The 26,780-nt window shown below is 44.1% G+C and overlaps 1 protein-coding gene across 2 annotated transcripts; it reads left to right on the forward strand.

Moving 5' to 3' along the window:
- Positions 1–561: 561 nt before the first annotated feature.
- Positions 562–25,951, forward strand: ACSBG2 (acyl-CoA synthetase bubblegum family member 2). Of its 2 annotated transcripts, none has more exons than XM_024205321.3 (15): positions 562–723; positions 1,036–1,153; positions 5,984–6,063; positions 6,683–6,921; positions 9,123–9,211; positions 10,156–10,276; positions 11,140–11,220; positions 12,066–12,215; positions 15,818–15,994; positions 16,921–17,102; positions 17,332–17,565; positions 19,076–19,293; positions 21,212–21,351; positions 22,467–22,713; positions 23,963–25,951. In XM_024205321.3, the coding sequence occupies exons 2-15, from the start codon at positions 1,041–1,043 to the stop codon at positions 24,070–24,072; spliced, it is 2,181 nt and encodes a 726-aa protein (XP_024061089.2). In that variant the 5' UTR covers positions 562–723; positions 1,036–1,040; the 3' UTR covers positions 24,073–25,951. The 2 variants fall into 2 exon arrangements, with proteins under 2 accessions (XP_024061089.2, XP_024061090.2); XM_024205322.2 differs by having other exon boundaries at positions 565–642.
- Positions 25,952–26,780: the final 829 nt, after the last annotated feature.

A 26,780-nucleotide genomic window follows, 5' to 3' on the forward strand; every position in this document is an offset into this window, starting at 1 on the left:
TTTTTTATAGAATGATTTTCTTCTAAGCAAATAAAGCCCAACCCAATGATCCTTAGTTTGAGGCCTATGTACTGACTAATGCAAAACTCAAGTAAAACTGACACTTCTAGCATTAGGTTAATGTTAGATGAAGAACAAACTCAACCTTTAAGACAAAATAGTGATACATTCACTTAATGCTGACTAGTAGCTGCCTTCTTCCTGAGTGGGTTTCATAAACTGTCGTCATTACAAAAATGAATTGACACTTTTTGTTCAAATGTAATAGATGCTTTGCATGCAAGTGCCCTCTTGACTGCCTATAGTACAGTAACCCTGTTGCTGTGACCACATCACAGCTGTTGTGGACATGTTCCAGGCAGGAAAAAGGAAACTATCCAGCATCCTCTAAGAAAGTAACTGCATGTGCTGGTGTTGCGGGGGGAGGGGGGGAGGAGGAACAAACACATGATCAGCCTTTCCATATAAGGAGAAAAGTGGGGTGATGGGCTACTTCCAATTGCAATGCAGAGAACACATGACATAAGATGCTATAGCTCTTCCTGGTGGGCGCTAGTTTAAAAATAAAGGATGTTACACATCTGTGCTCATGCTGACAGACTGCAGAGGAGAAGGACTGGACAAAGGCACAGACCATGCACTGTGTGACTCTAAACCATAACTCTCTGATGGTTGGGGTTTTTGGGGGTTAAGATCTAAATTCAGTATTTCTGGCTAAACAGTGTAAGATATAAATGGGAACCTTTTTATGAAATGTTCAAAATTCTAAGCAGTTCAACTAAAGACTATTCTTTTAAAAATGAATGGGGGGGGGGGAGAAATCTAACAACTCTTAACAAATCTCATAGAATATATTCTATAGTGCTATCCTACTACTGGACCAGATAAAAAATCTTATTTTATCTTTGCAAATACAAATACTGCTGCCTTCAGTGACAGTTGTTTGAATTGGCTTGTTCAGATAACCGTGTTGAGGAGAACTGGTTTCTTTAAAGCTGTTTTAAACTATCACTTTGTCATTTTAATCTTTTGCAGAGACAATGCTGTCTGAATCGGAAATGGGTACTGTGTTGGCAGATTCGGCCCCTAACTTGGATGTTCCAGTGCCGTGTGAGGTGTCTCTTAGTGATGTCATGGTGAACTCTCCATCCAGGTTTGTCCAGTTTCTTTAAAAAAAAAAATTCTACTTGGATTATTTCCCATTTGATTAACAGCTATGATAGTTTCCATGATAATCTACATTAACATGGGTTTGTACTATAAAATCTAATGCTGTGAGGAAGTAAAAGAGCAGAATAGAACTTGCTTTACATAGTGCAGTGACTAGCTTCTGAAATAAACCAAATGCATAGTGTATGTTCAAAAAGCGTTCTGTACAGGCAGACTGAACTTCACTTTTATAAAAGTATGCATTTAATGTTAACTCTCTGGCAGAATTTAAATTTGTCTGTAGAAAGGCATTGGCCATTTGTGTCTAATACTTAGCACTTCTATATTACACAATGTTGCTATACTGTAAACAGAATATTGGCTGTCTGCAGAGATTTCCAAATGTAGGAAAGTACTTCTTGTTTGTCCCTCATATGAGGGAAGTCAGGTGGATCTTTGTCAAAGTAGGCAATGTGTAGCCATGTATCTCTTAAACCCTGTGGGGGAAACTAAAAGTAAAGATTGGCTGCACAGAGGTGGGAGATCACTGTGCCGCTCCCACCGAGGACACGGACTCAGTGGTGAGGCTGCACCCAGCCCTGACACAGCGCAAGGACCAGGCCTGCCCCAGAAACACCCCAGGCCCTGCCCCTCTGTGCTAGGTGTGGGCAGGCAGACTCAGCAAGGTAGGATCCAAGAGTGGGCCGGCTTAGTGTGGGGGGGATCTAGGTGTGGGTTGAGAGGCTTCTGTGTGGGGGATCCAGGTGTGAGGGGATTTGTGTGCATGGGTTTGTTGGGGCGGGGGTCTGGGTGCAAAGGTGATGACTCTGCAAGGGGTCCAGGTGAAGGTGGCTCAACTGGGTGGTCCAGGTGCAGGGGGAATGGAGCTTATGGGGGGGGGGGGGGGGGGGGGGGGGGGGGGGGGGGGGGGGCGGGGGGGGGGGGGGGGGGGGGGGGGGGGGCAGATGGGGGCACATTTCCCTGTACAGGGATCCCTCCCCTTGCAGCTGAGGAATGATGGGTGCAGGAAGCAGGGGAAGTTTGCAGAGCTTCCTGCAGCTGGATGAGAAATCTTGGGGTGGGTGTGACCCAGCCCTGGATGCCATTCAGGGGAAGAGGAAGTCCCGTCCTCCCCAGCCCAGTCAGGACTAGCAGCTGAGCCAGGCGCAGGGTAGGAGCCACCAGCCGGGTCTTCCCCAGTCCCGTCCCCTGCCCCTCAGTGATTTACATATCTGACGGCTGCCCTGAAACATACTGCTGGGGAGGGTCACATGTCCACTCTTGTGGCTTCCCATGACTTCCCTGTCAGTCACTTTTCTGTGGTGTTTGGTGAGGAGAGAACTGTATAGCTGGTCAGGTGAACCTATGGTCTGCTAGGACTCCCTGGCCCATAAAAACCTCCCTAACGTAGATGGCCTGGAACAAAGATTTATAGCCTTGAGCCCTAGCCAATGGGGAAGTGCCTGGCAAAAGATAGTTTAATCTTCAGTTAAGGCTGATTTAAGCAGAAGATTATATTTCATTCACACTTGCTCCTACATAATTATAGCATAAGGTCCTTGTCAAACCAACTGCTGCTGGAGAAGAATTTTGACTGAATCAGGAACAGAAACATGCCTGAGACCAACGTTCTCTTGTACCAAAGCCAACAGGGGGAGGGATAGCTCAGTGGTTTGAGCATTGGCCTGCTAAACCCAGGGTTGTGAGTTCAATCCTTGAAGGGACTATTTGGGAATTTAGTTGGGGATTAGTCCTGCTTTGAGCAACAGGTTGGACTAGATGACCTCCTGAGGTCCCTTCCAACCCTGATATTCTATGATAAAATGAGGGTGGAAAAAATAAAAAAAAACAGAACTACAAGCTAAAACTACAGACCTATCTACAGCCAATCATGTGCCAGGACTCTTGTATGTCACAATGATCTAGCTAAGATTTGCTATTTCTGTAGCAACAGTTACTGTCCTAGTGACCCTGCCTGTAGGGCCAAAGTTGATACCTAGGGCTAGGGACAGCCTAGAATTCAGAAGTCAGTGATGTCATAAGAACCTAGTGAGTTCTAGAAGACTGGCATTTGCTCAGAAAATTCTCTGTAAGTGGACATTGAGGGATACCCTCACTCGAACCGTGGATCAGTACTTAACAGAACAAAAGGTGGGACTCTTCCCCTACCTGAGTTCTCATGGAGAAGACTGAAGGTTCAGTACTGACATGAAGTGCTCACCTGCCCATCAACCCACAGTGATGTCAAAGAGTGACGGACTTTAGAGAAACAAGAAGGCAAATTGGAAAGGCAAGATAGAAGGGAATATTCAATCCTTATGGGGTGGAAAATAACCTTTATTTAGATTATCTGGCAGTCATGGCTGACTAATATGAGTTAAGGGGACTGTATGAATGGTGTGTTGTAGAGTGCAGGGGAGTAAGCACCATCCATATGAATACTAGGAGAGCAGGACAGTTACACTTGTAACTCAAGGGATCTCATTCTGGTGAGTGGTGCATGGGTCCCCAAAGGCCAGGCCGGAGTTCAGTTCAGTTATCTGGAAGGTGTGGTATGTGACTGCTGGCAGATTCTTCATTATGCCAAACATACCTGGGTAATGAAGGCAGAGAATGAAGGTCTGATGAATAAACCTGTCTTGGAGAGGAAGAATACCACATCTCTCCATTCCTCTCAGCAGCCAAGAGGGTACAGTGGAGTTCGCTTGCTCCCCATCTTCTACAAAAGTTGTCTTCCAGCAAGATTAAAACTGGAGGAGAGATGTTGCCCAGCACCATGATGGGATGATCCCTTAACTATTATGTTGATGACACCCTTAACTATAGTTAAGGCGACGTTTTAGTCACTTATATTTTTAGTAAAAGTCATAGACAGGTCATGGCTGAGGGTGCAGGCTCCGGGATGGGGCCAGGAATGAGGGGCTTGGGGTGCAGGCTGCCCCAGGGCTATGGCAGGGGGAGAGGACTCTTCTCTTCCCCCCCCCTTCCCTCTGGGGCTGGGGGGAAGGAATCTCTCCCCGCTGCAGCCCTAAGCACCTGCATGGCGCTTAATAGGCTGTCGCGTAGCTTAGAGAGAACTTGGCCTGTGACCTGTCCATGACTTGTACTATACCCTGACTAAATATTGGGAGGGCTGGGGGGGGCACCATGGGTGCTGTTGGGGGAGTTAGCGGGGCTGGCAGGTTCCCTACCCGGCTTCTCGGAAGCAGCAACATGTCCCTCCCATAGCTTCTAGCTCTGCACTGCCAGCACCACAGCTCCCATTGGCCAGGAATTGCGGTCAATGGGAGCTGCGGGGGCAGTGCCTGTGGGCAGAGGCAGCACACAGAGCTAGGAGCTGAGGGAGGAAGGGACATGTTGCCACTTCTGGGGAGCCCTTCTCCCCCCCCCCCCCCCCCTGCAAGGTAAGTGCTGCCCAGAGCCCTCACCCCCTCCCACACCGAATCTCCTCCTGCTGCTGGGGGGTGGGCGGTGGCCTGAGACTGCCCCAGCAGCAGCTGGTGCAAATGCCCCATGGCCTGCCTGAGCTTGGGCTGCCCCAGAGCCAGCCGCACTGGCTGCTACAGAGGTCACGGAAAGTCATGACCAACTCACAGCCTTAACTATATAGTTTGCATGACTCACTTGAGCTCTGATCACTGCCTCAAAGTTATGTCTAGGACTAAGTCGACCATAAAAATGGTGAAACACTTGTTAGGTGGTTATTTCAGCCACATAACACAGGTATCAAACATTGTATGATTTGTTAAAAGCTACTTCCATGGCTTTTTGGAGGAGGTGGGGACTAGTGTGAGTGTGGGGTGAGGGGGGTAATGGGCTAAAAAAGGGTCTGGAGATGCATGGTGGGCTAGAAAGAGACCTCAAGACACTATTGAGGCAAACAGCTTAGTAGGAGTCAAAATTAACTTTTATGTGACTCAGAGGATCTCTTGCATTCCATCTTATGGATCTGTGGGATATAAACCTTCATGCTTTTGAGAGAAAAGCCACCCATTAACTGATAAGTGTTTAGGAAACCTTCCCTTAATGGACTAACCAGACCAGAAGGGGTTTCTTTCACCTTCCTTTGACGCATCTGGCATAATGTGGTGGTTTCTGTTGACTACTGATGGCCGAAGCATACTAGAGTTTGTGCAAAAGCTGTGTTGGAAGTTGTGAAAATTTACCTACTTTCAGGCTGCTGAATCCTTCTGAGGGAAGTTGGGGCCTCTTAGGGACTTTCCTGAGAGAGTGCTGGGTGACCGCTCATCTGAGTGGTAAGGAGGAAAAGCTGCTGGGGTCAAGTGTCCTGGATTGGCTCTCTGTGGCAGTGAGCAGGGAAGACCTGTTTCCCTAGAAGGAGCAGAAAAGCGCTCCTCCACTTCTGGCATCTGCTTTTTTAAGTCCACAATTTGGGAAGCTGTTTGGCGTGTGTGTGTTTGTTTTTTGTTTGTTTTTTTTGTTTCCCCCCAATTGTGCCAGTCTTCCTAGCTGCCAGTGGATGCCAAGCTTATGAGTTCAGGCACAGCTTGCCTGGAAATGCAAGTAATCAGTTCACGTTCGGGTCAAAACTAGTTCTGTGTTCAAACTTGTGTTAACAAAAACACTTTGGATTTAGATTGTAAACTTTTTGAGGCTGGGACTGTCTTGCTATGTTAGCCCCATATAGACTGTCAGTAAAAGGAACAACGAACTCAAATCCAGAATATTGGGGACCAACAATATAGTAGGAAAATCCCCCTTCTGACATCAAGGGATTAGCATAACTAAATTATGAAACTGTGAAAATATGCTGTACACTTAGGTCAGTCTACTAAAATAACATCCAATACTTAGTGCTTGCTATTGCTTGCAGAACTGTTGAGGACCATAACGCTAAAATAACTGAAGAGACTAAGACTGAGGAATCTCAGCTAGATATGTTTAGATCCAAAGGTAAGCAAAAAGGAATCAGTTTATAACAAAAGATAATTATAACAATCAAATAAGTTGCTCTAAACATCTTTAAATTGTTGCCTTCCAAAATTGTATGCTATAAAACAAAAGAAACTTAACCTGCAGAATTGTCTCCTGAGAAACCATGCTGAATTTAGCTTGGGTTGCAGTGGTGGTGGCGGCCCTCAGGGAGGGGTAAATGTTAAACTATGCTGTGTGCCAGTGGATAAGCCCCTTGGGTCAGAGGCACTGAATGAGTTTGGCCTCCACAGGAGGGTACCAGCTGGTCCTGTATAAGCATCTTCTGGCAGAATAGCACCCTCCTTGTTAGAAGGCACGTGGTGGTGGTGGTGGTAGTAGTAGTGGGAGGGAGAGGTTTCAGGTTCCCCATTTTTGTTGTTTTGCACAGTTTGAATATAGTTCGGGTTTCAGCAAAACTCCAGTCTCCAAATAGAATCTGACCTACCTGCCAACTTGCCCAAAGTACAAAATAAGTGACAATTCACATTACATCTTGGGTACAATCTCTCAGATTTGACACCACTTATTTCATAGTGGCAGAAGGAAAAAATCTAAATGCAAGGCATTACACTAACACCTTATTTATTTTAAATACTAGCTTCATCCCCTGCCTCAGGCCTATGGACAACACGACGGGATGGAGAAGTTAAACTAAGGCTAGAGCAACAGGGTATTGGTAGTGAGACACCAAAGACTGTTCATGAACTATTACAGGAAGCTGTTAAAAAATATGGTGACTATTTTGCCCTTGCATCAAAGAAGGGTGACCAGTGGATAAAGCAAACTTATAAGCAATACTATGAGGAATGTCGGAAGGCAGCAAAAAGCTTTATAAAGGTATGTCTTGTAGAACTCTTTTATTCACCCATCCACTGTCACTCTGATTGCACTAACGTCCATATTCAGTCACTGAAACTTAAACATTGTCTAAGTATGCCCTAATTTTACAGGAAGAGGGGTGGGGCACAGTGGAAAGTGTGGCTCAGTATCATGGAGTCTTAATGAGATACATTTGCTAACTGAATTGTTCTGTCTGAAACGTCTCATGTGCTCATGCCAGAAGATGACTCTTCAGGAGGCTTGTGAGTTGGGTGTTTTTTTCCCCTCATCTTGGATATACATTACATTCCTTTGAGGAATGTTAACTTAGACTCCAAACCTGGCTTATTCTGTTGTGTAACTTAACTCTAAAAATGTGGGTTAATTCTGGACACATTTATTATTTAAATGTTTAACTTCCCTCCCTGCCCATATTGAAAAATTCAAGACAACCTTACAGAACTCTCAAACTTACCAGCCAAGCCTCATTCTATTTGTATACTCTCTGCTGCAATAACTAATGAGAACCAAGGATGTGATTATACTCTCCAGAACAATCTTTCAAGTCTGGTTCCAAGAGGTCAGGCTATTCTTAGACTTCTCAGCAACTGGCAAGGGCTGCTGCTCGACAGCGCTATTACTATACGCGAGTGTCTCCTACTGTCCATGAAATGTTCGGTCTGTTTATAAAATATCTCAAAACTAAGGAAATGGCCAAACTGGAAAAAGTGACCTTTGAATAAGAGTGAAAAGTTGCTTCAAAACTTTCTGCTTGGCTTTTCACTAGCCTAGAAAGTCTTGTGTGCCACCCTCTTGCAGGAACTGTGTGGCTGAATATATTGGACCTCTTGTCCAGGTTTCACTCATGACTAGAGAGAGGATTTGTCAAACTAAAAATCACATGTGCTTTCTGTTAGCCTATTGCTCTAACTTAAAGAAGCTCTGAAATCCCAGACTCCTGCCCTTTCAATTGTGTAGTAGGAGTTCCTGCAGCAGAACCAGGAGGATCTGATGTGAAATCCTGGTCCAATTGAAGTCCATAGCAAACCAGCCCTGGGCTTCAATGGAGTCAGGATGGATGCCCTTGATGTTACTGAGTCACATTTTAATTTAAAATGTGACTAACCTTCAAAGTAACTATGTAAGGTACTAAATGCAACTGTCTCCTACTAACTTTCTCTTTCTGCCATTTTTAAATTTTGCCTAAGTCACAGAGGGAGCTGATATCTGGCTAGATTAAGCTCATGAGTTTAGATCCTGATCTCGTCTTAAACTATAATGTATTACTTCATGCCAATGAAATGGTCTTATTGCATTTGCTGGGAGTCTGCATTTGCACATTGAACAAAACAGAGCAATGTCTTGAGACTAAATTTTAACAACTTGTATGTTGGTTCTGTGCAGGGCTGGTGCAAGGAAGTTTCGCACCCTAGGCGAAACTTCCACCTTGCATTCCCCTCCTACCCTCCCCCCCCTAGCCCTGCGGCAGCTCCCCACCCCAGCTCACCTCTATTCCGCCTCCTCTCCGAGCACGCCGCCCCCGCTCTAATTCTCCTCCCCTCCCAGGCTTGCGGTGCCAGGGAGGTGGGAGAAGTGGAGCGGCGACCACACACTCAGAGGGGGCATAGGAACGCTGTTAAAAATATTTAAAAAAAAAAAATTGGGGGCACCGCTTTTTGGCGCCCCCAAATCTTGGCACCCTAGGCAACCACCTAGTTTGCCTAAATGGTAGCACCGTTCCTGGTTCTGTGCTAATCCTTGAGGGAATTTTTCATGCGAATCCTCTTTGTATGCTGGGTGGGATTTTTCTTGATGTTGTTTATGCTCAAAGTATATGGCAAGATGTTCAACAAACTAAGGCCTATACTACCACTTTATGTTGGAAAAACTGTCGCTCAGAAAAAACACACTCAAGCAACCTACATTTATTTCACTGGCAAAAGTGGTGGTGTGCCCAGGGCTATGTCAGTGGGAAAGTTTCTCCCACCAACATAGCTACCACTGCTTGTTGAGGTGGTTTTATGTCAACAGGAGAGCTTTCTCCTGTCAGCATAGAGCAGCTACACAAGTCATCTTACAGCGGCACAGCTGCACCAATACAGCTGTGACACTAGCGAGCTTAACTCATTTAAGGATACATGGCTTAACTCATTTTAAGGCATTTAATTTTCCAAGAGAAATAAATCCTTGGATTTATAAATCCTGATCTTTGTTTACAGTTGGGATTGGAGCGTTTCCATGGAGTGGGCATTTTGGGATTTAATTCTGCAGAGTGGTTTATTGCTGACATTGGAGCTATTCTTGCTGGGTAAGAAACCAATTTAGTTTGCACTGGCACTTTAAAGACTATTACATTTTCAGATGCCAATAGATGTTAAAAACATGATGAAACAATTATTGATGTCAAAGGCTCTACTCTTTATTTATGGCTATCAATTTGTTTAGACTCTAGATATACCTCTTTAACGATCATTAGTACTTCTAATAACAAATGAACAAGACAGACTAGAGGGATCTATCTATCTTGATTAGAGCAGGGGTTCTCAACCTTTTTCTTTCTGAGCCCCCTCTTCCCCCCCAACATGCTGTTTAAAAACTACACTGCCCACCTGTGCCACAACTGGTTTTCTACCTATAAAAATCAGGGCTGGTATTATGGCGCAGCAAGCAGGGCAACTGCCTGGGGCCCCACACAACAGGGAGCCCCACAAAGCCAAGTTGCTCAGGCTTTGGCTTCCACCCTAGAGGGTGGGGCTCAGGGACTCGGGCTTCAGCCCCATGCGGTTGGGCTTCAGCTTTCTGCCCTGGGCCCCAGTGAGTCTAATGCTTGGCGGACTCCCTGAAACCTGCTCGTGGCCCCTGGACCTCTGGTTGAGATCCACTGGATTAAAGGATGTTGTGCTTCCAGAACGCTGAGCTGAAGCAATAATATGCTAGTCTGAAAGAAAGTTTCATTGCACTTCATGGTGGGGTGGGGGGACGACTGCAGAACCTCCGCTCAGTTACAGGCCTACTAAAGACAATCTCGTATATTGTGGCTCCTGAAAAACACAAACTATAAATCTTCATTAATGGAATCTGTTTCTAGAACTTAACACAAAGGAGGTATCCTCATTACAAAAATGGAATTTAGATTAATCTGTCTTTACATCACGGAGCACTTTTCCAGGTGGGAAGGCTCTTCTGTAGAGAGGCCAACTTCTGAGACTGAAATCCTTGACTAGTTACCCTCTAACTCTGATTTATTTATAGTGGTTTTGCTGTTGGCATCTACACCACAAACTCTCCTGAAGCCTGCCAGTATGTAGCGGAGAACTGTGGCGCTAATATCCTGGTTGTGGAGAATCATAAACAGCTGCAGAAAATCCTAGAAGTAAGTATCTTTTTATAGAGTTGTTTAGGGGTGGCAGTGGCATATGGAAAGCATTTGGCTGGGTTAGATAGTCAAGCAAGTATTTAAATTACATCCCTAGCTCTACTCTAGGGTGTGTTCCCTCTCTTCTATTCGTTTATTCTGTCAAACCAAGAGGTGCCTGTTTCTGGGCTGGGGATGGAAGGGGACTTGACAGTACAGCAGATGGCAGAACTCCCCTTTTCCCCCTGCGACTTCAAACCACACCTGGTGTGTGCGTAGCACTCTAAAGGGATAAGGTGGAGTACAAACACTCACTAATGCTTGCAAGCCTTCCTGTGAGTGGGCAGGGAAGACAAATTGGGACTAGAATGAAAAGGTGATTGCAATGTTAAATATGAAGACTGGAATCTCACTAAAACTGAAATCAAACAATCCAACCTGTGCTCTTGCCCATCAGAGGTGGATGGGTGGGGGCTGGTAGCCAAAGCACTTTTCCAGGTGGAAAGTTGAAGTTATAAACGCACGGTTTACACTCCTAGTCGAGGCTCTGAAACCGTCACAGAATACCACAAGCAAAAATAAAGCGTCACTAAAAACTCCATGATGCTTTCTGGAAATCAAGGTGTTCCTGTAAAACTTCAGTCTGGATAATTACTTTCTAACTACCTGAAGTTCCTCCAGTTCAAATAGTCTGAGAATCCTGTTGGATTCTCTATCATTAAATAGCATTAATATTCTCCACTCCAAAGGTGGCAGTGTTGTCAGTTGTGGGGGAAGCTATCTTCAGACTACATCAGAAAGTTCTGTTGCATATCTCAAGCTAAAAGGAAGGCGCAAGAAACACTAGTTTACTCTGATACCTTGCTTCCTCTTTACTGCAGGTTCAGCACAAGCTCCCTCTTCTGAAAGCAATCATCCAGTACAATGGAGAGCTTAAGGAGAAAAGACCAAATCTCTACACTGTAAGTAATGATACTTAAGTAACATTTGAGGTGTTGCTTGCATATTACAAACACCTCTGAATAACTAGCTACACTTTGTGGTGATGCTGCAAGTACACCTCTCTTGACATGCGGCTGTAGTGAGTAATACTGACAAACTGTCCCACTGCCATCTCTCATGGCTCACCCGTGGAGGGGCCCTACTTTGTTCATCAGGGAACAGTTTGGGGTGGGGAAAGAGTTCTTGATCTTCTTCTATTATGTTCTTTCATAAATTGCTTACACTTATATGCAGTGGATGGAGGTGGGGGGAATACTACAAGATAAGAATTCTCCACTCACACAAGTGGTGACTACACAAAAGCCATGGAGAAGTAGGTCCTTTATCTCTCAAACTCTCCTGGCGGGTCACCATTTCCAATAAAGCACAAAAATGGCTTTCCTGGAAGTGTTCCCAGTCCTATTTTTAAATAAGCCCTTAGACAAGACACAAGCAAGACTCAATGAAAACATCACTACCAGCCCAGGAAGCTCCCTTAAAACTACGCCCACAAAACATGTCTTCCTTCTCCATGTGTCAGTAGAACAAAATCACAGCGCTAGGGCCACCCCCCTCCATATTCCTCACACCCGTATCCACCTCTTAATACACTGTATTGTAATTGAAGTGAATTCTTGATGGAAAGACCTCCATGGACTAAGTGAAGATATAATTAGATGTGTAAACCTGTGAAATCTCACTGGAAAAACAATCGTGGTCTTCACCAATTTAAATACCTCCACCCACCCCACCCCTTCCAGACAGCTTACTTGCATATGTGAAAGAAGGTGTAAAGCCTGACCAAGCTCTTTACTTTTGAATGCAGTGGAGTGAATTTATGAGCCTTGGCAGTGATGTTCCAGATTCCCAGCTTGATAAGATCATTGATTCCCAGAAGCCTAACCAATGCTGTACACTGATATATACCTCAGGAACAACTGGACAGCCAAAGGGCGTTATGCTCAGTCATGATAATGTAAGTATTCTTGCCTACAAGTAAAAGAACGGCTGTTGGCTTTCAGATTTCTCTGGGATGCACTATTTTAAATAGTGTTGAGGTTGGAAGAATGGCCAAATATTTTAACAGTAGGACATAATTGAAATGAACACAAATTAACTTTGGAACGGTTTCTCTTTTCAAGACCACTCTTACTTATTTATTTATTTTTTTTTTTTAAAGCAAGATTTGTCAAAATTCATTTACTTCTGGTCCGAGTGAGGCAAATCTTGCCTACGTTGTCATGTCCCACAAGTGTATGTCCAGAGCACCCATGGCTTGGTCAGAATAGATCTCTAGGAAAAGAAATATTAGACATATTTTGTCCTCCAAATACAGAGAACCATTTGTCACATTCGTGACAGACTAACTTCAACAAGGGCAGTACTCTTCCATAACCCAGATCAGGACACTGAAACTGTTGCTGTAGACTTGGGCCCTACTGTTCATTACTGCTATAATGGCTAGCTCTTATGTCTTTTCTTTGTAAATTGCTTTGAGATCTAATGATCAGTATCTCCATTTTACAAAGCTTAACCGTGGCCAGCATTCAGGGGGGGGCTATTTAATGAAATAAGACTAAAACCCTCACCTTCCATCAAATGGGATGGCAGAGCCGCCACTAACCTAGACACTCCTCTCCATGGTGGCCTCCGCATAGAGGTAACTGAAGTAGTTTGGGATAACTTGTTTCCCTAGTATTACTAATGCTGTTTTACACACCTTATGTAGTTTGAGACTAGTCAGCCAGCAAAAATGTCAAATTAGGAGCATCTCATGAATCTGTTTTGAGATTATGCTCTTTGTTCAGCTGGTGAATCTGTTAAGATACCAAGAGAGCCTCTGAAAAGCGCAGTCCTTGGACTGAAGGGCCACACCTAATGTGTGTGAGATGAAAACCAAGGCTTTAGCCTCACTCCAAAAGCATTGGACAGGTTTGCTTTGTGGTAATGACTCTGTCTTCTGTGGATGCAAGTTCATACAGTTTGCTTTTTGAAACCCTTCTGAAGCTCTAAGTGTACAAAGTCTGGGACTGGAGCAATCTCCCAGACAGTGACTGTAGATTGAAAGCAGAGTAGTATTGGCCACAGAGACTAAGGCAATTGAGGAGAAAGTGACTGAGATGCCATGGCAGGTCTAATCTTCGCTTTCTCTTTGTAAGCAGCTTCTGTGTACACACTGTCTTTACTGAATTCGTTTTGATCAAGAGAATTGGGTACTGGACCCAGGATGCTTTCCTAGTGCCTGTACAGACCCAACAGTGAACATGAGAATTTCCAGACCAGTGCTCCAGCTAGTCAATAGCCTGTCAGAAGGTGCAAGACTGCCCTGCTGTGAGCAATGATGGAAATACCTGCCCATAAGTGACATTTCTTCTCCGCTTCCTCCGAGTATAAATGGCACATGCCTTCAGTCACCCCTGAGAAGGGGTAGTATAAGTGGGGGGAGGCCTACTGCTGCCCTTCCAGTAGCAGGGGGCTGAACATCTACTTGAAGCATACATCTAGGAACTACAGAAGTAGACCATAACACCAGATGGGGGACTCTATTCACCATGACCCCCAAATCTGAGTCATTGCTTCCTGGGATAATCAGCTGAACATGAACTCCCAGTGTGACACTGATCCTTGGATGCATAAATGGGAGATTTTTGAGTAAGACTAGAGGTTTGTGTGTTTTTTATTAAATTGGTCACTGCTGTGACCATGGCTGGACTACTGTTTCCACAATTCAAAAATAGGGAAGGGATAGACTCAAGGTGTGGGATCCACAAAACTACTCAAGTGCCTAAGTCCCAGTTTTGGCTCCACTGTGATCCATACAACTCCTGCTGAATTCTGTAGGCACGGAAACTCACTTGGTGCTTAAGCTTGTTCAGGGTAAAAGTTCCCTCAGCGCCTATGTTTCATGCTCTGGACATGTGCACTGCTGCCTCCATCTAGGCATCCGGATGCCTATCTCCCACCTAAGCCCGGCCTAGACAGTGACTCTCAAATCAAGGAAAGACCGGCTTTCACCCACTATAGCCACATGCAGAGCCTGATCTCATAGGTGGTCTCCAAGCAAGCCCACTGGAGCAGCTCTCATTCAAAATCTCCCTGGAGGAAGGGGTAGTGGTGGTGCCCACTTTAGCTTTTGGCCCCAATAGCTAGAGCACTCACCTGGATTATGGGAGACCCAGGTGCAATTCCCACAGCTGAGGTGGGCTCTACCACTGAGCTATAGGACATTCTGATGAGGGGCAGTCGCTGGACAAGAGTGGGAATGACTGACTGTGTAGCCCAGTGTTTAGGGCACTCACCTCCTGGGTCCCGTCACTCATTATTTACTCACAGTGGAACAGCTTCCTCAGGAGAAACTGAGGGAACCCAAATCAAAATATCCCAGACCTCTGTGGCTAGAGCACGCTTCTGAGAGAGACCCCTGTCTACATGCTCCCTTCTCCTCCTCTGTCAAAGAGGGGGAATTGAACCTGGAGCTCCTATTTCCCAGGTGCATGCTCTAACCTCTGAGCTAGAAACTGTAAGGTGGGCATCACCCCCTCCAGCCACTTTGTGTAGAGTGGGGTAGAGTCTAACTCATTCTCATGAGAAGTGACTTCGGTGCCTAAGCTGCCTGACTCCACATGGCTGGTTCCCATTCATGGGTTGCTAAGCAGAGATAGGTACCTATCGCAGAGGGGCAGGGTTAGGACACACCCCTCTGGTGAGCATCTCCCACTGGCTGTCTTAGTGGGCTTCCCACCGAACATGGCTTTTGTGAATTGCCTTCCTAGGTGTCTATCTCTCCCCATTTGTTACAGAGGAAGCTTAGGTGCCTAACTGGGCATTGTGGATATCTGTGTTTCCTGTGACTTTCTAGATGCCTAAAAGTTAGGCGCCATGATGCTCAGCATTGCAACACCTGAGTCCCTTCATGAATCCCACCCAAGGAGCACTGTCTAGTTAGCCTCACAGAGAAGGTTAAGGGGTGACTTGGTCAGCCTACAAATACCTACGGGGGAACACATACTTGATTGTCTCTTCAGTCTAGCAGACAAAAGTATAAGATCCAGTGTCTGGAAATTGAAGCTAGAGACATTCAGACTGGAAATAAGGTGTAAATTTTTAAGAGGGAAATTAACCACTGAAACAATTTACCAAGAGTCATAGCAGATTCTTAATCAATGACAACTAGTAAATTAAGATCAGATCTTTTAGAAAAATATTTGTAGTTCAAAAGGAATTATTTTGGGAGTTCTATGGCTTGTGTTCTACAGAAGGTTGATTAGATGATCACAGTGGTCGTTTCTGGCCTTGGAATCTAGTAATCGAATTGTTACCCACTTAACCTTAACTGATAGGGCTCATTCTGATTTCCCCCCAGATTGATTAAGTTAAACACAAGTTTCAAACTAGCCAAAGAGACCAGGAAAAGGGAGAAACTCTCAAAGTGAAATGTTTAGTGGATTTAAAACACACAAAGCATACTTGTTTAGATACTCTGCAGTTCACAACATTAAATAACATCAGTGTTGTGCCTTGCGAACTTGTTCAGAACCACTAGTGTGAATGGTAACCATGAGGTGCTTCTGTTTTCAGATAACTTGGACTTCACTATCAGCAGGGAGCTACGTACAACTGACAGAAGCTACCGAACAACAGGAGGTGGTGATCAGCTATCTTCCCCTCAGTCATATTGCTGCTCAAATGATTGATATTTGGCTGCCAATAACATTTGGTGCACAAGTTTTCTTTGCTCAACCAGATGCACTGAAGGTAAAGACCATGCTACTTAATCTAGATGCTTATAGACAGTAACAGGGCTGTGTATCTGTTTTTTTAGCATTTGTGTCACAAGAGGAAACCTAGGTTGGCTATGAACAAAGCTGACAAAATCCCGAGAAACTCAGATTACGCTTATCCAAGTAATAGTAAATAACACTGTTTTTGTAACCTAAAACAGACCCTTAAACTTGACACACTAGCAAGTAACTCTGACATCTATTCACCTTTCTGCTCTGTATGGTACAAAGATGGATAAGGTGACCATGCACTCTGAATCTATATGAATATATTGGGTCCTTGAATGTCATTTCAGACACTATATATTCTGCAACTTCCCTTTCTAATAGAGGGGTAGTGCAGTGGGTTTACTGGCCATACTCCAAAATCTCCCCAGGAGAAAATCTCTACCCTGTCATGTGAAGGGCCAGGTTTTTTGCCCTTGATGCATAGCTGGCACATGTGCATCTGAAGTCAAAGCAAGGGGCATTAACGTGCCCTGGCCTTTGAAAACCAGCGTTTGTGACTAGCACTCAGAAAGCAAACTCCTCTCCACGCTGCTAGCAATACAAAAAGGCAAGGTGGCTAGTGTGACTGTTCCAGGGCTAGACTAATTGCTGAGCCCAAGAGACTGGTTTCTGGGGGCACCTAGCTTTTGACACTAATCTGGAGTCCACAGGGTAGTGGCACTATGGCATATTGTGAGTTGGATTCCTGAAAGTTGAAATGAGTGCTGATTCTGGGTTTGTGCCCCTTGAAGATGGGAGTGTGTTGTAGGAATGGAGTACTCTACTCATTAGTAATCAGTGTTGACTCAATCCATCATCGGTGGCTTTTGGAAGGAAATCTAGGTGTCAACTAGAAACAAAACATCCTCTGAACAAAAGTGGTTTTAAACATTAAAATTCTACTTCACTTAGGGCAGCTTGATAGACACCTTACGGGAGGTGAGACCAACAGCTTTTATGGGAGTTCCTCGTGTCTGGGAGAAAATACAAGAAAAAATGAAATCTGTGGGTGCAAAATCATCTGCTCTCAGAAGAAAAGTGGCAGCATGGGCTAAGGAAGTAGGATTACAAACTAACCTGAAACGGATGAACGGGTAAATTTTTTTTTTTTTTAAAAAAAGCTATTTAAATGCAGTCTGTAGATCCTAAATAGCGCATTATGCCCTAATCTGATGGGATGCTAGCAAATGTAATATGCAGGATTGTCTTTTATGTATGGTCTGTAGTAAAAAGTTAAGAGCATCTTCTGAAACTAAATAAAGCTTGGCTGTCTAGGACGACAAGATAGACTAACCTGAGCCTCTTTCAATTCTTCTCTTAAAGGGCTTCTGAACTCCCAATGAACTTCCGTCTAGCCAGGCAGTTGGTGTATAAAAAAGTTCGGAAGGGTCTTGGACTGGATCGATGCACAAAATGCTACACTGGGGCTGCCCCAATTACTAGAGAGACTCTGGAGTTTTTCCTGAGTCTTGACATTCCTGTGTATGAGTTGTATGGCATGAGTGAGAGCTCTGGACCTCACACAATCTCTCTTCCAGACGCATTCAGAATCACTAGGTATGTATTCCTCATTGTGGAGAAGAACTAGATAGCTGACTCTTGCATAAAGAACAACTTAATTAGTATTTTTCTCATACCAGAAACTCTCATACAACTTGGATCACTGCTGCCCTCCGCTGAGACAGGCAGCTCCCCTCCTTCAGCCTGTACCAGCATCAGCTAGCCACCAGTAAGAGGGGCTTGGGAGCAAGCTCTTCTCAACTGTGAGGCTGAGGTACAGGAAAGGTGGAACTTGCCAGTGGCCTATAGAACAGGAGCTCTGTTTTAAAGCCTAAATCATCCAGGCTCTCTAGGAGGCACAACTGAGAAATGGAGGGATAGAGAGAAACTAATAAAAGAGGTGTCAAGTATCAAAGGGGTAGCCGTGTTAGTCTGGATCTGTAAAAGCAGCAAAGAGTCCTGTGGCACCTTATAGACTAACAGATGTATAGGAGCATGAGCTTTCGTGGGTGAATACCCACGTCTTCGGATGCATGTAGTGGGAATTTCCAGGGAATTGCCCCTGGAAATTTCCACTACATGCATCCAAAGAAGTGGGTATTCACCCACGAAAGCTCATGCTCCTATACATCTGTTAGTCTATAAGGTGCCACAGGACTCTCTGCTGCTAATAAAAGAGGAATTGTCATTTGTTTCTCATGACTTCTACTCTGGCACACAATCATTCTTCATGATACAGTTCAATATATCCAGTAATTTAGAAAAGATCAGTGTGAATATATTACAATCTTTGAAATCACAAGCCAGGGTATTTAGTGTTTGGAATTAAATACAATTAAGCTATTACAAATTTTCTAAACCTCAGGGATTCTAGAACAATATTTCAAAAACACCAAGGGCAGATCTATGCTTAAAACACTGCAGCCTGGCTGCTGTGGCACTTCAGTGAAGACGCTAGCTGTGCCAATAGGAGGGCTTCTTCCATCAGTGTAGGTAGTCCACCTCCCTGAGAGGCGGTAGCTAGGTCAATGGGAGAATTCTCCTGTCAACCTAGTGCTGTCTACACTGGGGGCTAGGTCTGTTTAACTGAGTCGCTCAGGGGATCTGGATTTTTTCATATTCCTGAGCAACATAGTTATAGTGACTTAATTTCCTAGTGTAGACCTGGCCTAAATGTCTAGTACAGGGGTGGCCAAACTTGCTGAAGCCTTGAACTCTGGCAGGCACCTCCCGTGGGGGTGAAGCCCCAAGCCCCGGCAGATGCACCCAGCTCTCGAACTTCTGAAGATTATTGTATGCGGCTTGTAGCATCGAAAGTTTGGCCACCCATGGTCTAGTAGGTACTAATCTCTCTGGTTAATATCAGATCCGTTTAGGTCTTGTTACACTACACTGACAGGCAGCTTATAAACAGATGAATTCCTTGCTGAAAGAGACATGATACCACAACCAGAATGTCTCATGACTTTGTGCAAATGCTTAAATTTAAAAGTAGTACTGATAGGAATCTAACAATTCATAGCTTTTTAGCATACTGAATCTTAAGGAGAATGTGTCCCTGTTTTAGCTGTGGAAAAGAGATTACAGGCTGCCGGACAATGATTTACAAGCCAGACAGCGATGGCAGTGGAGAGATCTGTTTCTCAGGAAGACACATCTTTATGGGCTATTTGAACATGGAAGATAAAACCAAAGAGGCAATTCATGAAGAAGGCTGGCTACATTCAGGTGATCTTGGCAAGCATGACAGAAATGGATTCCTTTACATCACTGGAAGAATTAAAGGTAATACCTCCTCCTTTGGTTTGAACTGTCTGGCTGCACCATCCTGTGCTATGAACTTTTAAATCTTGCAAGCTAAGCAGGCCTCTATCATGGCTTGGTATCGACTAAGTGGCATAACTCCTCCTGAGGTACTTATGGACCTAGCATGGCATCTAGGTGATATGCGAACAGTGGTAGAGTATTCTAAATGTGGTGTAAAAATGCTGCAAAACTAGAGAACAAATTGCAGAAGTCAAGACTTCAAACGGTGGGGGTTAAAGAGCCACTGGCCTGCTCTGCAACATGATAGTTGTCTAAAGCTGACTCTTGCTAGCTATAGTCTGACTTGAGGGAATCGAGCTTGGCAAAGTAACTTTTCTAATGCCAACAGGCTATGGTAGCATTAGCTCTTACCGCATCATCCGCCTTCACAGTCAGATGAGCCAGCTATTTGGATATAAAATTGTATATCCAGTGAAGCAGTTCTTGGGAGTGGCCTGTATATACAACTCCTTGCTATAAAGGACACCTACTTAAATCAAGTTACTATAGGACAGATACAAAAGCAGATCAGTGATCTATTTATTTAGTGTGTCCTCTTCAGAGAGACAATTAGTTGATCCTTCCACCTTTGTGCTGTCAGTAGCACAAGCATACTTGGGTCAGTCGGGAGGCAGTGGGGTAAAGGATTAGCATTTTCCTCATGGGGGTGGGAGGAAAACTCTGGCAGCAGAACATTTATAATGCTAAAAATAGTGTAGATGTGGAAGGCACTGGTTGGCCATATAGGGTATCTCTCCTAGCGTTTGGGTGTGTATGTACTCCACCCATCTAAACTTTTTGCCTCCTCTATACAGCTATTTATACCCATACTAGCTGGGCATGTGCTATCTGTACCCCTACATGCTACTGTAAGGGAAGAACTAGCCTTGTCCCCTGCAGGCCCTTTGTCCTTTTCCCAAAGGGTCTGAAACTGCCTAGTTCTGAGCCACTGTAGTAATGTCCCCCTAATGTCTCTCAGCATCTGTCTGAAGTACCCTGGAGCTATCTACCCCTATCCAAATACACATGGATGGTCTTGTCTCTTGCCTACTGAATAGGCACCCTTCTGCACTGGCATAGACAGGGAAGAATCTGCCTCTGGGTCCCCCTCCAGTGCTGATGCCTGGCTACCAGCACTAGAGTTCTGGTAAGGACTGGGTTAAATAGGGTCCCTCCCTGCCTGGGGTGTAGAAGTATAGCCCAAGACCCTTTCTTCAAGGGAAAGGGTGGTGAACAGTCAGGTACCAACAGCTTCATGGCTCCAAATGACCCCACAGCAAGAGCCCAAACTCCATAATCTCAGATGGTGGATTCTGCTCAGGTCCTGAGCACAAATAAGGCCAAGGGAGGGGATGGGGAAGAGAACAATTAATGGTGGATGGGGCTGAAGACCTTTTTTGTTCTTTGCATGCAAAGGAACAGCTAGTCTCTTTGCTCTTGGGGGGGCTGGTTCCTCTCTGGGCTTTCCTAATGTGCAGATGCAACTAGGATGGGGAGAATCTTCCCAAGTCAGGATGACTGTTGTCCCAGGGAATCTTGCAGTACTAAGCTGTTAAAAGGTTCACAGAAATAACTTGATATTCAAGGCCCCATGTACTAAGTCGTAAACTGTACCTAAATTCTGCAGTCCTAGGTTCTCCAGTGCATGGTGAAAAACTCCCCTCTACAGCAGTTATTCATGTGTATATTTTAATAGCACAGTAGACCATGTATGTCTTTATTAAATTGACTTTTAGGGACACACATCATTTGTGGCTACAAGACAGAAATTGGCTAACATGTGCAAGTGCTGCAATCTTTGCACGTCAATTTCTCTGAAACCTACACATCACAAAAAGCACAACTGGAACTGCAGTGAAAGATCGCATTTTCATAGTTATGCCTAACTGTCTTCTAGAGCTCATCATTACTGCTGGAGGGGAGAATATCCCTCCCGTTCCAATTGAAGATGCTGTAAAGGAGGCTGTTCCTATAATTAGTAATGCTATGTTAGTTGGAGACAAAGCAAAATTCCTTGCTATGCTTCTAACTCTGAAGGTATGGTTCTTTCCATTATCTCCTGATATGTAGCCAGAAAATAAGATGAGCTATCACCTTAGCCAGAATGGCTGTATTCTGGAAGTAGAAGAGTTAAGAGGGCTTTTCATGGTCAAATGAAAGATCTGAAATTCTATCCAATACCTGCAAATAAGCATTTCACAAACCTAATCTTCTACCGAATCTAAGCAACACCAAACCGCATGTCCTGCTGTAACCTTAAATTACAAGGACCTGACTATAAGAAGTTCATGGGAGCAACTCTGACTTCATGTTTAGATTCTATGGCTATAGTTTGGTTATGAAGAGGTGCAATTCCTCCCTCTGAATATACATATTCAGCAAAATTAGAAGGGAGTTGAAGTTGAGGACAGAGAAGTGAGAACCACATTTTTCCTTTTGCTTCTTACTGCTTCCATTTCCTCCCCAAACCTCTCCCACCATAGCAGTAACAAGCTGTAGCTTCTTTGTTTAAATCTGATTTGCTTTAAAAGTTTCCCAGGTTGGTAATGACAAGCTCAACATCCTGCAAAATCCCTGTTTTGATCTTTTTGCCAAGGAAGATTGAGCTCTAGATTTCTGGAGGCCAGTTCCCACTCTCCATAATAAGAGCTGTTTGGGTGCAGAGCTGTTTGGGTGCAGAGCTGTTAAGAGACCTTGACAAAGCAGTATAGGAAGCTTGTGCTGCATTGTCTGTCAGTACTTCAGTGCTGCTGACCTCTCCCAGATTCAATGCATTTCTTTTTCTAACTCTAGAAATGCCCCCAACAATTAACGGGGGGGAAGCACTAACCACAACTGTAGCTATAACAAAATAGTCCTAGAAATTCTTTACTTACTTCTAGAGCAGCCCAAGCGCTGAACAAATTTTTTTTTCTCAGCATGCTGAGATCTGAGGGGTTTAACTTGAACATAATCTCCTTCAACTACCAGGCTTCAGTGAATTGGTAAACTATTGCACCAAGGTGATGTGATTCTGGCTGTCTGCTTAAGATCAGCCAAGGTAATAGAAAATAACAAGATACTGTAGAAAAGAACTTACTCTTTTCTACGGTGTAGTTGTATATTAACTGTTGAACCAGTGAAGTAATGTTGTTCTATCCTTCCTCTTACAGTGCAATGTAAATGAAGAAACAGGGGAACCACAGGATGACCTTACTCCAGAAGCCATAGCATACTGTCTCAGATTAGGCAGCAAAGCTACAAAAGTCTCAGACATTGTAGGTGGCAAAGACAAAGCTGTTGATGCTGCTATCCAGAAGGGAATTGCATTAGTCAATGAGAAAGCAATCTCAAATGCACAGAAAGTACAGAAGTGGGTCCTTCTAGAAAAGGACTTCTCAGTCACTGGTGGAGAGCTAGGTAAGTGACCTGGGCTACTGCATATTGAAACAAATGCAGGACTCCTGATTTCAAATTAGGTGGTGGCACATCTTCTCCTCATTTCCCTAACATCCTGTGTGATGTGATCTCTTGCATGTGTTATACTAAAAGTGGTCTTAAACTGCCCTGTGAGTGTACAGTGTGCTCCACGGTGCTGGATACTCAAGCAAGTGAACTGCAGGAGCCGATCAGCTGGGTAGCTTGGACAGTAGCCACTTTTGGCACTCTGCAAGTCTGATGTGGTAACCAGAGGTTTCTGGTTGACAGGAGTGAGGGGAGGAGATGCTGGTTTGTCTTGTGGGTGGAACTGGATGTGACTTTAGTCTTGGAGAGTGGGATGGATTGAATGTGTCATTCCAACTCAAGCAAGCCTTGCTGGTAACCAACTTGTTGCTACAACAGGATGCCAGGGTAACAAGTTGCTACATCTGCAGCAGTTGAACAAATCAAAGATTTGGATACTAATGTCCAAGCTTCAAAGTGAACATCTCTTCCTCCTCCCCCCCCCCCCCCCCCCCCCCCGGCATGGAAATAATTTGTACTTCTTGGAGTTAAGTAGGAGCAGGTCCAGAAACAATTAGGTCCAAAAGGGTAGACAACTATGAGGGGCACAAGCAGGTGGCCATTTGCATGGTTGCTTAATTGCACCATGTGAGGGGACCTGGTTAATCTCCATAATGAGTGACTACTGTAACCCTCTTCTCTTAATGAATGTGCCAGAGCCTCAACTCTTTCCTTGAGGATTGCAGTAAGCTGCCTCAGGCTGTCATGCACCTACCCCTTTGTGGTGCCCTCTCACCAAGAATCATTCAATTCTTGTCCTGCTAAATGACTGTGATGGCTGGTAGGCTGGAGCCCAAGACCAGGCATTTCTGTTCACTTCAGCCCCTGGACAGTATAGATGGCTTAAGCCCTGGCTTCCCACACCTTCTCTCCCTAGCTCTGAGGCTGGCAGCCTTGCTGCTTCCTTCCACCTGTACAGACTGCCCCAGGCAGCAGTTTTCTTGTGCCTTCCACCCTGCATATGAAGTTGATGTCAAGTGATTGCCTCCTTCCAAGATGAGAAACCATAGTAACTAAGGGAGACTTTCCAAGCTGGATGCCCAACTGCCCTTTGTGCCTTCCTCTAGAATCAGCAGACAGCCTTGCTTCAAGAGTAAACTTTGGAATTGGCCTTGTTAGTAGGATAAATAACAGTTAAAAAACTACTACTACCCTCTTCTTACAGGTCCAACGATGAAACTGAAGAGGCCTGTTGTAGCAAAGATGTATAAAGACCAAATAGACCACTTCTACACTGATGGGGAAACCACACCAGCAAATCCTCTTTCAAAGTAACCTTGGAACACTGCAGGTCTCAACATCCAGTTCTCCAACTCTTCCTCTGCTGTGTAAGTGTGCGTGTGTGCTGTTCATTGCTTCGACTCCCAAATGAAGGAATAAATGGGTCTCTGAAATAAACCAGGTTTAATGTTGTAGCCCTGCAATCACTGAATATTTGTATACATTCCTGACTAGTTATTGCTGATGCTGCACTAACATTCTCCTTTCTCTTTGGATGGACTTTTTCTAATGTCCATGGTCATCTCAAAATCAGTTGTGCATTGTATATGGGCAAATAGAATCTCAGCAAAAGCTATAGTTAAAATTATTTAAATAGTACCATGGCACTTGTTGTTTTTTTGTAAAAACCATGCTGTAACTTATTTTTCAACCAAAGTGTGTGTTGTCTGAAAATGAATGTAAAACACAAGCAGGAACCTTGGTTTCTTTGTAGTGTTGCACTTGAGGGCTGGGGTACTTTTTTAATAGCAATGACATTTGTAAGTAAATTATACACAGAGCATATAAAGGATTTCTATACAGTATGCATACAAAATACAGGTTTACTTGGTTCATTGTTTGTAATACTGGCTCTCCGACTTTTTTGGTTGAGATCTCACAAAGCCATAAACTTGTTGAAACTATACTCTGCATGTGTTGTAAGAAGCATTCCAGCAAAGGGAGTCCGATAGAGCTGTCAAAATCCTGTCCCTTCTGACTTGTTCCTCAGTTGTCCTACAATCATAGAATGTGTCTTGAACTTCTAGGTTTTTATGGCATAGTACACTGGTGGGGGGGTTGAGAAAAGGTCTTAATGACTTCTTGCAAGTACACTTTTAGGACCGTAATGGACTGAACTGTTTTAAAGGTTAATTGTCTTTTGAAAAGAGAAATTAATGCATGTATTAGAAAACTAGGAAATGCTCCAGCAACTGGTATTGCCTCTTCTGGCAAAAGGGTTAATTTATTAGGGGGGAGGTTCAACTTCTGGTGGGGGGAGGGTGTGCGTGTGTGGAGGGAATTAAGTATCTACACGGTGTGCTGCACTTCTAGAACTTCAAGCTGTCTTGCACTGTAGGTCCCTCTACAGAAGCAAGCAAATGTTACTGAATTCATGGATGTTTATAGTAAACTACGGCAGAACCTGTTCACATCCGGCAAGGTGCCCCTGAGCAGAACAGGCATATCAGTTTATTCCTCCAGGCATAGAGTAGAGAAGATAATTGATTACCCCCTCCTGTTAACCAGTTATGATACAGTAGTCCTGCAGAAATTTATCATTGTATGAAGGCTTAACTCCAACTAAGTTTCAGGGAGCTTAAATGTTTTAAAGGTTTATCTTTTTTTGAGAAACTTGTATTTAACTGTGATCATGAACACCACTGTATGAGACTGAAGGCTTGAACAAAAGTGCAATCATTCTAGCTACTTTCAAACTTTACTCTTACTGATGTCTTTCTAGTTCATTACCTTTTGTCAAGTGCCTGGAGTGGATATGTCAGGCAGAGGAATGTGTATATGAATTTTCTGTAAGGCATCTCAAAAGGCTGAGTAATACTTCAGCAAACAAGGATTAAATGGCTATTCTGATTTGTGTATCAAACATAACTTTGCCATCCCTTGAGCCACATCAGGGTTTGTTATTGTGTTAAACCTCTTATCTGTCAGATGGCTAGTAGAGGGGGCTAGGGAAGGAATTTAAAGCACTTATACAAAAATTGACAAGTAATTGGAATTATCAATGAAGATTCCACATCTGTACATAAGTTTGTAATCTGATACAAGTGCTATGCACTATTACCATTGACTGGTCTTCTGTAACTGTTCTTTATGGGACAAGTGTGAAATGTCTGAATTTTGTTAATGAATGCTTAATAAACATCTGAAAACTTCATTTGTCTTTTGTGGCAATTTACTGAAATGCTATTTAAGTTACATTTTAGTTAAATGTCACTAAATGAAGCTTGTGTGTTTCAACTATCTTGGACCAGCACACTAGTGGTGAAGGGGAAGTTGAGTATCTATCTTGGTTCATAGGATAGTAAATGATGTAGAACAGATGTACAGAGAACAAGCTTTCATAAAATCTGAGAAGTGAGGTGACTTAACCCCTATAGGAACACCACCTGTACTATTCATCCTGTTTGGCTATAGTGCTGGCATTCTGCCAAGATTTTTTCAGAGTAACTTGCACAACCTTCACTGCCTCTAAAGTAGGGAGAGAATCTTCATTGCTCAGCTAGAGAAACTGAGTCCCTTAAACTGTCAGGTTTTAGAACTTAACTGCAAGGACCAGTGCCTCTCCTGCAGAGCTAATCCCTGCTCTAGGGAGGAGGAAGCCTAAAAGCAAGCAGTGGACAATGACCAGCCCAAACTAATTGGGCCCTATAGCAGACTCTGAACTAGTAGAAGCAGAGCGAACCCAAAGCACTGGACAATTGAGTATTGTTTAATGGACGACACATTAAACTTGCCCATTTTCATCTAGCTCCATCAGCCCTGCAATTAAAATACCACATTTGGCCACCTGTGCCAGGTGACTTGGACTTAGGCTAAGGGGCTGTTTAATTGTGGTGTAGATGTTCAGGCTCTAGCTGCAGCCTGAGCTCTGAGACCCTCCTACCTCCGGCTCCTAGATCACCAGTTCTAGCTAAGCTTGAACATCTACAGTGCAATTCAACAGTCCCTTAACCAAAGTCCAAGTCACCTGGCAAAGGTCAGCT

Source organism: Terrapene carolina, unplaced genomic scaffold (assembly GCF_002925995.2).
Source record: "Terrapene carolina triunguis isolate 2854851 unplaced genomic scaffold, T_m_triunguis-2.0 Scaffold194, whole genome shotgun sequence".
Taxonomy (NCBI): domain Eukaryota; kingdom Metazoa; phylum Chordata; order Testudines; family Emydidae; genus Terrapene; species Terrapene triunguis.